At 43.4% G+C, this 14585-nt stretch overlaps 2 protein-coding genes across 9 annotated transcripts in view; one reads left to right on the top strand and one right to left on the bottom strand.

Annotated features, from left to right (window-relative positions):
- arhgef25a (Rho guanine nucleotide exchange factor (GEF) 25a) overlaps positions 1-6449 on the bottom strand; it is a 37818-nt gene extending 31369 nt beyond the window's left edge. For 2 of the 7 annotated variants that reach the window (XM_078091825.1, XM_078091858.1), the window contains exons 1-3: positions 6257-6417; positions 2371-2635; positions 1216-1354 (exon numbers count right to left, since the gene is read on the bottom strand). In XM_078091825.1, coding sequence (XP_077947951.1) covers positions 1216-1354; positions 2371-2466 — 235 coding nt within the window. In that variant the 5' untranslated portion in view covers positions 2467-2635; positions 6257-6417. Of the gene's footprint in view, positions 1-1215; positions 1355-2370; positions 2990-6149 lie in introns of those variants that run through there. The other 5 variants (XM_078091845.1, XM_078091831.1, XM_078091851.1 and 2 more) reach the window with 4 other exon arrangements.
- Positions 6450-7663: 1214 nt separating this feature from the next.
- ankrd33aa (ankyrin repeat domain 33Aa) lies at positions 7664-12564 on the top strand. Of its 2 annotated transcripts, XM_078091894.1 has the most exons (6): positions 7690-7918; positions 7999-8120; positions 9143-9463; positions 9556-9685; positions 9768-9908; positions 10529-12564. In XM_078091894.1, exons 3-6 carry the CDS (start codon positions 9203-9205, stop codon positions 11350-11352), a joined length of 1356 nt encoding a protein of 451 aa, XP_077948020.1. In that variant the 5' UTR covers positions 7690-7918; positions 7999-8120; positions 9143-9202; the 3' UTR covers positions 11353-12564. The 2 variants fall into 2 exon arrangements, with proteins under 2 accessions (XP_040048875.2, XP_077948020.1); XM_040192941.2 differs by lacking the exon at positions 7999-8120 and having other exon boundaries at positions 7664-7918.
- Positions 12565-14585: the final 2021 nt, after the last annotated feature.

The following is a 14585-nucleotide window of genomic DNA, read 5'->3' as shown; positions in this document are numbered from 1 at the left end:
CGCGTCTTTAAAGAAAGCAAGGGCCTCTCCTCTTTTCCATCCCCTTTCACTGCCTCAGCTAGCGATGGAAACAACATCTCTGTCAGTCATACCATGTAATGTTTAAAACAGACTTTAATAACACCCGTCTTTATAATAATAAAATCATACAGCTTTATTGTGTGTGCCACGACCACGTTTGTACTTTGTTGGCGTGTTCAGATGTTTTTCTGCCTTGTGTCTTATTTTTCCGAATCCAATTTCCCATTCAGAGGAAATTGGGGTGGGCAAAAACAATTGAGCAAAGGAACCAGTCAGGGAATGGAATAGATAATCTCAACTCATCATCCTTTACTTGGTCTTAAATAATGAATTTCTGAGAGCTGAGTTGGCAGAACGTCGACAGCACACCCCACGTGAGTAAGACCATCACAGATAGCCATTGATGTCTCTTCTGTAGGCCATACACCCCGCAGTTTGTGGTCCAGCCACATGGTACTTGCGACCAAACCCCCCACATATACACACTGCCCCTGCCCCAAACCCAGATCCAGCTACAAAGATCCCTTTGTTCAGTTCCACTCGAGGAGAATAGCAATGTGCACAAGCCTTCAACAGCCGAATCCAGTGCACCCAACGGTGCACGGGCAGGATGGGTAAGCGAGTTCAGCTGAACATGTTTTTCCCATCTGGAAAGTGTTGCATTTACACACACACACACACACACAGACACACACAAGAACTTTTTTCTTGTTTCTCTCAAACATATTTGCATGCACGGAACATTACAGCAAAGCAATTTAATGCCATCAGTGCTAATAGAGGATAAAGAGGGTGGAGTTTAACAAGAGTAGATTACCAACACTGATCTGATACTTTCCCTGAAGTTGTTACTGCCTAATGACCACCATCCGATATGGCTGATGGGGCAGGCCTGTTTTTAAACAGTGGTTAACATGCAAGAGCAGGCTGAGCAGCTCACGTGGAATGGACGCACTTCTAGTTTCTTTATTTGTCACAAAGTCATCACCGCATGCATGTTAACACAGAATGCAGCAAGGGGTTTTCATCGCGGTGACAACTGGCCAAGTATCTGAGACGTTCCACACAAAGACAGTTGAGCCTGGAGGTTTGTTTTTCTGTGGCTCTCTGAGCCGACTGGTGTGGCGAGGGAGTTGTAGGGTTTGAGGTCACAAAACGGTCTGTCGCACTCAGTGCGGCCCTTTCAGGTCTTACCTGTTCTTTCTCTTTGCTTTGGCTTTTCTTCAGCAGTGGCCTTCTGCTCCCGCTGCAGCCCCGCCGGCTCCCAGTGGCCCCGCGCAGGCCCCTTCTCCTCCCCGCTTGATGGGAGGTCAGCCTCGACCCCCTCTGAGGGCTACACACAGAGACGTCTTTGTCAGCGGAGGTGCCCTCTCGAGGAGGAAGTGATGGGCAAGATTATACCGAGTGCTCATGGTCACGTAACCGCAAGACATTATAGCGGGGCCTTATTTTCCACTATTCCCTGCATCTTTTTCATCCCTTTCTCCATTACGCACTGAGCAAGAATGCAAAGGAAATCGTTGAGGTCCAACTTCTGCCACAGAGCTTGAATAACAACTGCTTAGACAGCCATTTCAATCTATTTACAATCTCAGCAGCACCGGAGTGGAGGTAAATAGAGGCGGTTTTCAGTCCTCTGCGGGGATGGAGAGAGATTCTAATCACTGTTGTGTGTGTGTTTTTTTAACCACTGTGCCTGGGAGGGAATTATTTATCAAGATAAACATTTTTCAAAGAAAAAGTAGAGCTTCAAAAAGAAACCCATTTGATATTTTAGTGCACTCTGACCTGTATGTTTGCAGATGTTGTGTTAAAACCCTCAGTTCATGCAAACATCAGGCTCCATATAGTTTTTTTAGAACTACATCTAAGGTGGCTGATCATGATTATTATATTTGTATTATAGAACGACAGCCTCCTTCAACCAACCAGAAAACACATTCCTCCAGTAGACTCTTTTCCGTTTAGTTGGCAGATAAAGGGAAGGAAGGAAGGAAGAATGAAAATGAATTTGCTGGATGGCAGCAAGGCACCAGACCTGCAGGAGTTTGTTTATGGTTCAGATGGTTTAATCACCACTACTCTGCTTCCTGTTCCTCTGAAACATCCAAGATTCCTCCTAAGCACTGAACAGAGACAAGCAATCCCTTAATCTTGACATTTTAGGTTTACGCTCAAATTACAGAAATTACACTAAATAAACAATTCATGGAATGATATTGGCCAGAGATTATCTGGACGTCATGATCTGCAACCTCTGAAAAACACCCCTGTGCGCGCCTTCTCTTTTACTCTTTGGTACCACGCTTCTAAACAGCCGGCAAACACACAGTAGGATCCACGACTTACCCCCTGGTGACTGGGCATGGCCACGGAAGTAAGCACATCAGCCATGGCTCCCAACATCTGGTCAGTGCGTCCCTGATTCTTCTGCAGAGCTTTCATTCTCCCCAGGCGGAGAAGCAAAGGGTCCTCAAACGTCTCCCGGCTGCTGTGACCCTCTGGCTGTCGGTGTTCTCTGTCTCTCGTGTGCTCTTTGCCTCTGCTCCGTCAGCTCTTGTCTCAGCTGTCCCACAGTTTGGAGCCGAGCCGCCGCAGCCCGCCTCGTTCTAGCCTGACACACACAGGGAACCTCACGCATGTGAATAACTGATCTTGGAAGAAGGAGGCATGTTTTCGTCTGGACGGCAGCCGCAGAGCTCTTTTCCTCTTCGCCCGTCTCTCAACTCGACGAAGTCAGACGCAGGTAAACTGACCGCAGGCGTCCTGAACTCTGGCTTATTTCAAAAGAAAAACAGCCACCATGTGCGCCAAATAGAAGCTTACCCTGTAAATTCAGTTTTCAGATTTTCTCGGGCCTTCTTCAGCAGAACAAAACTTCCCTCTTTAATGTCGTCGCTCTGAGTCAGGAGTCCAGGCGGCGTGGAGGTATTACTCAGCGGGGTTGGGCAACTCCTGTCCGTCCGTCTGAATGCTGAAACGGTGAGCCATGACTTCCAAACGGAGCACATCATCCACCCTGAAATCCTCCTTTCTTGTTCTTCATTGGCTATAGAGGATCACCACCCCCCTTTCCGAAACCTTTGCTCCTTCACTCGTTCTTTCTCCTCTTTCATTTTATCCTCGTTGACCTAACTTTTTTCCCCCAACCTCAAACCATCTCGATCTGTTCTCCAGCTCTCTCTTTCAGTCGTTCTTTGAACGGTCCTGGCACCCTGCAGTCGCGCTTCATCTTTGCCCGAGTCTCAGGCAGTGACACATGGATTGTGTGAACTCTTGAGCAGCCCCAAATAAGGTATAAATACACAGTCCATGACGCTCAACTATTTAAGAGACTGTCACACACACATATTACACAACATCTTTAACAGCTCGAGTACTTGAATCATACCAGTAGTGTTTGTGTGTGGCTACTTAATTTACTAAATATATTTACAAATAACAAACGTTGGCGCATATGGATTATATTATCCAGAGAGACTAGGTTCAGTGATTTCCTTTATTTTAAAATCCAGTCTCATACGTAACTGTAAATAAATATCTGGTTGCATTTCGTGAGCAGTTTCCCTTCAGACATAACAGACTATACAAATAGGGTATCAAATTAAGGCCGCCTGTGATGTAGAGTCCAGCTATGCCTGGAATTTGCAGGTGTATACTGGGAAACCTCCCCCTAGGGAAGCAACTGGGGATAATCAGGGCATGAGGGTGTACTAGACTCGGTCGAAGGCTTGAAAGGTCATGTGATCACATGTGATCTTACATCATGGGCGAGGAGCTGCTGAAAAGCCAGCTAACCCGGCCCCTCGTTGGGGACCGGATGAAAAATCAAAATACAGCCACAGCATGAAGTCATTAACAAAAATAATTACCGGAGGGTTTAAAAAACATGGTTGCTAAAAAGATGCTATACTTTTTTCCCTTGTGTCGGGATCTCCAATCCCCCCGAGTTGGTTGATGAGAAGGATCCAGCACGTTGATCAATTAAAGTCAAAAAGTTAACATTTATTTAGATTACATGAGCAATTCTCCGCAGATATCTGGCTCTAACTATTGCTTGCAAGCAGGAGGTCAAACACACCAGCACGTATTCCAGCGTTCTGTGTAATGGCGTCTCCGAGCAGTAAAAACGAAGCGTTTTTATACACATAAAGACCGTCCTCAGTGTTACTATCTTAGAATTAGCTAATCAGCGCTAGACACAAAGTAGAGATAAGGCTGTTGGGAGAGTCCTTAGCTTTGCACATATTTGTTCACAAATTAAATAATTTGACGAATTCCAACTTTGGTATGATGACGCCAGATGAAAAGCCATGTGATCACCAAACACATTAGAATTAATCCATTCATCTGTCGAAAATACTTTTCTCAAAACCACCGGTGTCAACTTGGTGCTTTCACCAAAAGTCAAAGGAATCAGCCACTACAGCCCACGAATGCTGAGAAAAAGTCTCTTTCACTGACACTACAAGTGTGAGGTTATACAGATCAAATAATTCACAATAATAATTAAGTCATCACAGTTGCAAGAAGGAAAGAAATGTTTTAAAACAGGAAAAACATACAAACTCTAGATAAGAAATAATTAATGGTAAATCCATATTTGTCTTTTTATCACTTAAACTCTGTAAATCCTTGTTAACTTTCTGAGACAGTTGAGTACTTCCAGATTGCAGACAGTCCAAAATGCTGCTGCACAAATATAATTAGACAACCTCAGTCAGAGTTTTAAAGTTCCCATGAGTCCCAGTGCTGCCGGAGATCCTCATGCAGTCCAAGCCGAGAGTGATCGGGCAGAGGCCACCGTGGTGTCTTCATTTGAGTCCTGCTTTAAGTATTCTGTATTTTCCACCCTCTGATTGGGGGTCTCTTCTAATTTAAAGGTCACATTTAAAGCAAAGTAAAGAACTCTCTCCTGAATACTTTAGATGAAATGCATCTCCACTGAATACAGACAGTTTCTTTGCGCTGTCGGTCAGAGTCCTGCCAAACACTCACAGAAGAAAATAACTCCCAGGAGCAAGAGTCATTTTCGAATAACACACCTGAAGCCATTTAGAAATCAACACACGTTTGGTATGAAACATCTAAAGGAAGTTTAGGTTTGTTTTCACAGTTTATTATATAAATATATATCCAGAAATATTCACACACACCCATAAATCAGGAATACAGCGATAAAGTGTAAAAGTGACGCACCCTTGCCTCCATGAATGTGTTATTTGGGGCTTAGAAGATTTGCCACCAATTATCACAAGAAAATCTTTAAATGTAAATAAAATCCAAGATATATCTGGGTGTTTTCGTTGATATATCAACAATAAATCATCAAACAGAAAATACCTGGTAATACTATTGCCTTACTTTTTTTCTACTTTAAATAATGTTCCATTACTGTCACTCTGTGATGTTCTGTTGTGGAATCGTTGGTTGACAATGTGTTACTCACTATGTTCTGCACCCTCTGTTTTTCAGGTTCTTATGCTAAATCTCATGTCTTTTCTCATCTCAGGGTGATAATAATATTCATGCAGTGTTTTGTGTGCAATCCAATATTATGTTAGTTTTTGTAAAATATTAAGAAACCCATTTGAAATGTTTCATATTATACTAAATAAACAGGTGTGTTGTTTTCTGATTGCCTCGTGTGTCTTAAGTTAAATTGACTCCTCCTCCGGGGTTAATTTTATGCATTTGGACAATTCATTTCTATAGTGTGCACCAGCTGTTGGTCACACCCCCCCCCCTCCCTTGAGTCAAAGCACAAACACCCCAAACTTCCACTTCACGTCTAACTCATTTCTGGCAAATCACACATTCTCCTTCTTGTCTTAGATAAACAAGTTTAACTCTGTTTCCTCCCGCCTCCTCCCATTCATCTGATCCCTTTAGGCTTTTAGACACTTTAGAGCAAGTACAGCATGAGGGGGTTCCGTCTTTTAACCAAATAGCTGGAAATAATATAGCAGATGCTCACAGAGTCTGAGTGAAGTGCTGGTTAGAGAGACTGCCAACAGACTAACATTAGCAGAGCACATGGCTGTCGTTCAGAATCAGTCACTAAGCTGGCTAAACTTAGTTAATTGCTTCCCAAGCCTCTTTCCAAGTTCTATTGCTCTACCACTGACCTCTGCTGGGTACTTCGGTGTCTGGGGAGAAGTTGGACATCCTTTTGCAGTGATGAGTGAACGACTCAGTTTGGAATTTGCAGAATAGGAGGAAAATAACTTGTTACCTTAAAAGGAAAGCGAATATCCGGCAGGAATAAGAACAAAATGTCCCTCAACTCTTACTCGTACAGACGTTGTTTGCACAAAATCGTGAGTGATTTTCTTTTGAGATAAACACAAAATGCTGCTGCTGAAGTGTGCAACGTGTGTGGTGCTGCCCTCGTCTGGTGCAGCTCCTTGGATAGTTCTTCTTTATCTGACAGGATGAAGGAAAAAAGCACACACCACTACTCCACCCTGTTGTGCCAAACTGACATCCCTTTCCTCTACATTTATCGAAAAAAAAAATCTGTTTTGTCTTTTCACAAGCTATAAATCCTCCCCCCGAAGCATGCCCTTTACTTCCTCTTCCTCAGTTTCATATCAGTAAGAAGCCAAGACCACCTCGGCCTCTTATGTTTAAACATATCGCCTTTCGAGTAATGGATCAGGTTATTGTGATGCCGTGGGTCTGATTTGGTGGTTGAAAGCCAAAGAGGCCTAATAAGTCATTGAATAGATTTTGTGGGATTATGTTGATGGAGGTGTGTCCACTTTAGATGGTTGGCATTAACAGCATGTCTGTTGTTGGGCAATTGTGCAAAATGCAAACAAGACGTGTCTTTCTGTAAGGCTGGAGTCCTCAGTGAGGATTATTTTGATGTACAGAAACAGGGTTCACGTCAAAACGTCGCAGTACCCACTTTGATCAAAAGAGGACGGTGTATCCCACAAACAGAGAGGAGTCTTTTCATAAGACAGGCAACATTCTATTTACATGCACCTTTTCGTGCCCCCTGATTGATGCTGTGATGCCCTGAATCAACCGATATTCCGCGACCATCAAAACAAAAGCAAAAAGCTTGAACCCACATGAAACTAGTGAGAAGGTCAATTCATCTGGTTTCTTATGATTTGAAGTTAAAGGTTTTGGAATCTTTCATGTATATATGCAATGGTTAAGAAGACCATATTTCAACTGACGCGTCACAGAATGTCCATGTGTTTCCATGCATGTCTGAGTGTGTCACCCCTTTAATGGGAATAATTACTAGTAAGTAAGGCCCCCTGGCTTAAAGTAACAGCAGGGCTATTTTTTTTTTTTTGCCCCAACAAATGGATTTCAATGGAAAACCCGGCCCGAGAGGCAGCAGACACACAGAAATTATTCAGGCAGGGGGTCCTCGGCAGCAGATTTAGAATCCATAGCCTCCATGGTTCAGCCACAGCACTTATTTGGACACTTAACAGAGGTTTTCTCTGACACAACAGACGGGCAGCTGAGGGCTGTGGATGGACATATTCAGAGAGAGATGAGAGGGAAGCTGACTAACTCAACATACTGTCAGGGGAGCAAGGTTGGCTGTTTCTTTCTCTTAATCCTTAAATCTTCTGTAATCGGGATGAGGCGGAGAGAGCATGTTGCCTGACTTAGGACGGCAGAGACTATGTTGGGACTATGTTTGGCCGGATTGCAGGCTGATGAGGCATCCTCACTGGCCAGCAGGAGCGATGGAGGGAGCGGGACGGCATCCAGCCGGAGACAGTTTGGAAACGTAAACCTAACCAGTTTCCAACGAGAGTCCACGAGAAGAAGGGAAGTCCAATTAATGAGCGTGGTTTAACCTCCGAGAGCCATTTAAAAAGAAAAAGAAAGAGAAGAGGACTTATCCACGGATGGTTTTAGGGTAAGAATTTGTGTTTACTATTTGCTCTAAGATATTTTTCACTTTGCTTGGGCACAAATTGTTAAATTTTTCCTCCCCAGATCACATTTAGGATCAGAGGAAGACGCCTGATACAAAGTGCTTCTCAGCAGGAAGTGTAGACCACAATGGCACAGTTGAAACAGGAGCACTCCACATTTGCACAGGAAGGGAGAGAAAAAATGTGTGTGATTGTAATCTTCATTCTTCTGCATGGCACAATGGGGAAAAGGGAACATGTGTTTGTGGGATTAAAGGAGCTGAGCAGTTCTATCCGGCATTCAGAGAGAGTTTATCCAAACTATGCTATTAATTATGGTATATATCACTAATGTATTGTTAAGCAGCCTGTACAGTCTGTGTTTTACTTGTTTGCTACTTTGGATAAAGTGTGTGTGTGTGTGTGTGTGTGTGTGTGTGTGTGTGTGTGTGTGTGTGTGTGTGTGTGTGTGTGTGTGTGTCAAGACAGCTTGAAGACTGAGACCCCTCAATCCCTCACTGGAGAGCAACCAAGCTCTTTCTCAGGCTCAAAACATTAGGAGTGACTAAGTCTATCCCATCCTGAGCCTGTGCCTTGAGAAAAATGTCCTCCGAATACCCTCTATACAAACATAACATTCGTATTTCATTGATTTATGCCAAAGAACCACTGGATAGCCGAGTGCACTTCTACTGCTCAGCAGTGTGACTCAACAACGACTCCATGACAGATGCTGTCACTCGCTCGCCTCTCATTGCTTCCGGCACCATATGGCCTTTCTCAGCCCAGTACACATCTCCCACGATGCCCTCACTTACATGACTTTCACAGACGGATATATATGTATTGCACATCTTTATAGATGTCCTGGGTATTCATTAGTTACAGGAGTTCTCACAGTCTTCGGTTCTATAATGGGCTGAGCGAGGGAATAGGATTTGGCAAGAAGCATGTTGCACAGTCAGCTTATGCCTCTCGTAACTTAAGACTTATGGATCAGTCGCTCTGAACGGGAGGGCAGAGGTGAGGTGAAGCACCCCCTCTTTGAATCACCCTGCGTCACGCACAAGGCCCCCACGTGTCGGATCAGATCTCTTCACTACGTTCGCAGCTTCAAAATCTGCCAATGAATGCTGTCATTCTTGGATTTACGCTCCCATTAGATGTTTATTTTGAGAGATGGAATCATGTCCACGATCACAACTACGGATGCTCTCTTGTTCAAGATGTAGATGGTGAGCCGCGGACCCGACAACTGGGTGTGAACGCGGGCCGGAGGGTGACCAATGGCCTCTGCGAGTTACGACCCCCACCTGGGCGCCGGCCCGTCTGACGACTCGGTGATCCTCCTGGATGATGATTCTGACTCGGGCAGTTTGCTCTCAGACGACTCGGTGCTTCCCGACTATGAAAGGGATGAAAAGCACACAGAGCCGGCTAAATCGCTGTATGAGGCGTGCGCTAGGAACGAGCCCGCGTCCCTGCGCAGGATCATGGAGAGAGGGGTTACTAAAGAAGAGGCCAATGAGCTGGACATCAATGGCAGGGTGAGTTCCGTTACATTTGGAACATTTCTACAACGAAAAGGCGTTCATGTGTGTTATGAAGGTGCATTTATTCCCGCATTGTTCCCTCTCAGAATGGACTGATGTTGGCTGTGGGAAAGGGATTCATAGACATTGTCACCATGCTGCACGTATGTCCATTAATAGACATCAACCACCAAGACAATGATGGCAACACGGCCCTCATGATTGCTGCTCAGGCAGGTACGTCCCGTGACCCCATAACCTCAACATCCGCTCTGGATTGATCGACTTTTTCACATGACGGTGTTTTTTTCTTCCACAGGTTTTGTCACTATTTTAAACTACATCCTTAACTTCTACTCTGGTGTGGATACGGAAGTCAGAGATCCCCGTGGCTTCACAGCTCTAATAAAGGCCGGCCTACAGAGCCGAGAAGAGTGTGTATCCGCCCTGTTAATGCACGGTGAGTCCATGTTACATAAGACCCCCCCCAGTAAACTTTGGAGGAGGATCATCTGGTGCTGGTGTCCACACACGGACAATAGATTTATTCAAGAGCAGTAAGTGCAGGTTCTTACATGTGCAGACCAACTATTATCTTCACTTCATAATTAGCCAGGAAAATAAGAACTTTGGACGTCATGTGTGTTTGATTTAGAGGGTGATCTGGTCCTTCTCTCTCTAAATTATGTCTTTACAGAACAGAGTTGTGTGTAAAAATAGAAATGTCTGGTACTCTTGGTTATGTTTTTGAGCCTTGATTATTCATCAAGAGGGTCATCAAATTCTTTGAAATAAGCAAATGTTTGTCCAATAATAAAACAACAGAGTAGTAGTAGAACTCTGGCCTGGTTTTAGTAAACATTCTTCACCGGATTGCAATCCATATCCTGTCCCACCATGCTGTGAAATGCCCTGGTTCCCTTTTGGAAGTGTTACGCTGTCCATCTACCACGATGAAGTGTGCTCCAAAAGTGACCACATGGTGGGGTCATTTCACTGAAGGAGCATTTGATTCCCACCCGTCCCTCAGCATCCAATGATTATTATTTTGTTTTCATTCTCTCCCCTTTTCATGCACAGGTGCAGACATGAATGCCATGGATCTGGTCCATGGGAGAGGTCTAAAGGACTGGATCCTTAGGACAGGAGGCTTTGACACCCTTTACAGAATCCGCCGCCTGCAGGCTCAGTCTGTCGCCGAGCAGTTCTGCGACAGCTACATTCCTGAGTGGCCTGAGCTGAAGCAACTGGTGGCAAAGGCCACGGCCGTCAAAACAACCAGTCAAAAGCTGCGGCAGTGCATTAAAGACAGTCTTTCTTTCAACTTCCCGCATGACCCCGAAGACAATGGGGTCTTGGACCATATGGTGCGGATGACCACGGGCATCCACAGCCCCCTGATAGCCACCGGTTGCCGGCCGCTGTGCCCCTCGAGCCCCCCGGAGGTCGGCAAGCCGCGGTTTTCCGTCCCCGAACTGCTTGAAAAGCACAGCAGCATCGAGCTGGAGGAGAAGGCCGTGTCCCACAGTAAAGGTTCCATCACCGCCTCGTTTTCTCAGGCTGAAGTGTCGGCAACCTCCGTGTCTCTGACCTCGTGCTGCCAGGACACAGAGCGCGGCGAAAGTGGGGCCTCGGGAGGCATCAGGAGCTTCATTCCCTGCAGCGCGGCTCACAGGAACAGCATCTTCCCCACGGGATGTATTCCCAAGATTGAAATAACAAAATCGGGGGAGCCCACTCCAAAGAAGGAGAAAAAGAAGAAACGGCAGAAGGGCTACCTGGAGCCTCCTGTCTGGAAATACAAGGAGGCTAAGGAGGAGAAGAAGAGAGAGAAGAAGCAGCAGCAGGAAAAAGAACAGGAGAAAAAGCAGAAGGGTTCCAAACGTTCAACGGGCCAAAAATGAAGCGTTAGTCGCATTTCCTCAGAAGGTTTCACTTTGACCAGAGAGGGATGGGCTTATGTCATAGGAGTGAAGCCTGTTTTAACAGAATTAGGAAATGGCAAAACCATTTTGGAAGGAAGCGATTAACAATTGATGGATTTGAACTTTGATGAACTGAAAATAGTGAACCAAATATTCTCTGGTTTTGGAGACATACTCCAGACTGTGTCCTTGACTCTTGGTAAATTAACTCATGGGAATGCCAAGACCTGCAATGACAACATCATTTGTGAAGAACCCATATGTGAGTATTTTACAAATCGCGCTATTGTGACTGATGGTATTTAACTGCACGACTACCAAACGAATAGCAGATACTGTTAATACAGTTCACTGGAGCAATGGCCTTAAGTGAGTTCAAGACACCGACAAACCACCTGCGTTGCTCGTCTACGCCACGGCCTCCAAGGGACAGCGGTTGCTTTTTACTAGACCATAAATATCTCTCAGCACACAACTATGTAAGATTCATGAACCACGGTTCTCGTCTTATTGACGTCTCAACTGCTTACTCAGCGGGCAACATTTAAATATGCTGGTGTGTTTCCTGCAATCCCTCAAAAATGACTGCCAGGCCATTTTTTCATTTTATATAAATGAAATCAGTCACCATTTTGTGATTTAGTCAACACTCACTTCAATCTTCATAGTATGCAACATATAGCTTTTACCGGATGCCTTTTATCATTCCTTTCTAAAAATCATTTTAATACTCAAAACTGTAAGGCTGCGGCATGAGAATGAAATTAGCCGTGAAGATGCAGAGAAATTAGATGTACTATTTGTACACAATGTCACTCAGGAAAAATGTTGTGATACATCGGGCATTATATCTTAAAAATCCGTTGAGGCGTGAGCATCTGTTTTGTGGTCCAGCATTGGGTCAGTAAAGAATATTCTGTGTATAGATCAACTTGGTAACTGATGCAATTACAATGTCTCAAGCTTTCATTGCAAAACCTGTTCTAACTAAAGCAAATTATGAATTATTTATTATTGAAATAATGTGTAGATACTGTTTTTACAAAAGTGACAGCATCATTTCTTGGTTTATTTATTTTGAAGTGGAAGCAAGAGACAACAGAGTTTAAATCCTGTACATCTTGATAGTATGAGGGAGATGAAAATGTGTGTTTTTATGAAACCTTGGAATAAATGTACTAACTTTCTTAAGTGAATTTGTTTTTCTACACTTTGGGGATCTTTGGGGGGTCACAGAACCTAATTCATATGTATTGTTCAGTAACTGAAAAACAAATAGGGCTTTAAGATTGTGCCTGTCACACAACTCACTGAAACATTTCCCTATTTGATGATAGTGATTCATTTAATTTACAGGAAAGTAATTCATCATTTCCTCAACAGGCATGTGTGTGATGGATGAGCCTCTTTTCTGGCACGTAACCATGGTAACCCTCTCCCAAAGTTACTTTGAGCTCCTTAAGGAAGCCTATAATGCGCTCTTTGGAGTGGCCTGAGATGGCTTTTGAACTCATCTATAATCCTTTAATCCAATCCACACTTTAGTAGCTTTTATTTGCTGTAACATAAAATCAAAATAGCTATTTTGATGTGCTCAAAAAAGTAGCATTGAAGATATGAGCATTCAATTATTTCTTTGTAAACCTTTCATTTCCTGTTTTGAAGTTCTTCACTTCAACAGAAAGCTAGCAAGTTCAACATTTTGTCATTATTTCAGCATTCTGGCTGACTTCCTCTTCTCGGGAGGAACACGGTGACTTGAGGTCAACTCTAAAATAAAACCTCTCTAGACTTCAATAAAGGAACGCATTGTACTTTTAATGCATCTACGAGGACAAAGACTGTAAAGAACTAACCTCATTCAGTTAGAACACATAGGCTGGACCAGATTTCACAAATCCGCATTTCTGAGAATGAGACATCACACTGTGAAGCACAAATACCAGCTGTGTGTCAGTTAACCTATTTAATATATACTTCTAACAAACTGGAAGCTGAGCAGGTCTTCCCTTTACTAGGGAATTTGCTCATGAAAAACTCACAGAAGGAAAACATGTCGGGTAAAGTTATTCACAAAATAACAATAATTCGTTATTCAACAAAATATACGCTTTTATAAAAAACAATTCCCACAAAGGGAACGAGACAGTGTGGCTAGTTGACGTAAGATTGGGAGAAGTTCTGATTAAAAAAAAGAACGATGGAAGAGGATTTGCTCTTTTTTTTCCTTCATGACAGCTGATGTGAGAGCGTCCAGCTGTTTCTTAAGTCATAAGCCAAAAAGTGAAAGATTACAGAGCCTGAGAACAAGGGTGTGATTTATATTACAGACCTATTGGCATCTTTCTCAGGCTCTGAATGAAGTGTTATTAGACAGGTCTAGCATCTAATGGACTGATGCATTTGCCATTAAGAGACACTTTGACAGCCATAATTAAAATAACAGAACTGCACTTCAGATTTAATTGCAAGGAAACAGAATTTATTTAGACCAATATAAATCTTCCTAAAGTTCCATGTCATGTGTTTTTTCTTGTTATTAATTTAAATGCATGTTTTACCTTTAATGTACGGGGTCATGTGCAGAGTTTGACATTGAGGCTGTTTTCCCAGTTGTCTTATTTAAGGGAGAAAATGTCTTTATGCTAACATTGAATCTCAGTTCAACACTTGTATGTATGAGCATGATTTAATAAAATAACAACTACCGTCCTCTGGGAGTTCTTTGTGGGCAATTAGAGCGTTGTGGAAAGTTTCATTGAGTTAGGAGACCGTTTATGTCCAGCAGCCGAAGCAGCTATAATGGATATTTTAACAATGTACCACATGGCAGCTTGGAAACTCTGGTAAATGTCGGTGGTGATCGAGCTTCTGCAGCACTGTTTGCTGGTGAGGTCATGAGCCCAAAGGAGACATCTCCAGATGTTTATAACCATCAGGGAGGAGATGGTGAGAAGCTCCACTCAGCTTCACTGCTCTCATTGCATTTCTGTCGGTCAGCTGTTTTCATAAAATAGCTTTAAAAAAACATTTAGAGCATTTAGCATCTAATGAGCCAGATCTCCATCCAGAGAGTTTGGTAAAAAAAAAAAAGAGCCGATAGAGACTCAATATTAGAATTCTTTGGATGGAAAGCAACACAACTCAAGAAGTTTAATATCAAAACAAGCAAACCTTTGCAAACAATAACAACTGTTTCCGTTACTGTATAA

The sequence above is a fragment of the Gasterosteus aculeatus genome, chromosome 2, assembly GCF_964276395.1.
Source record: "Gasterosteus aculeatus chromosome 2, fGasAcu3.hap1.1, whole genome shotgun sequence".
NCBI lineage: Eukaryota > Metazoa > Chordata > Actinopteri > Perciformes > Gasterosteidae > Gasterosteus > Gasterosteus aculeatus.
The sequence above is the reverse complement of the archived record's forward strand: the minus strand, read 5'-3'. Positions and strand labels throughout refer to the sequence as shown.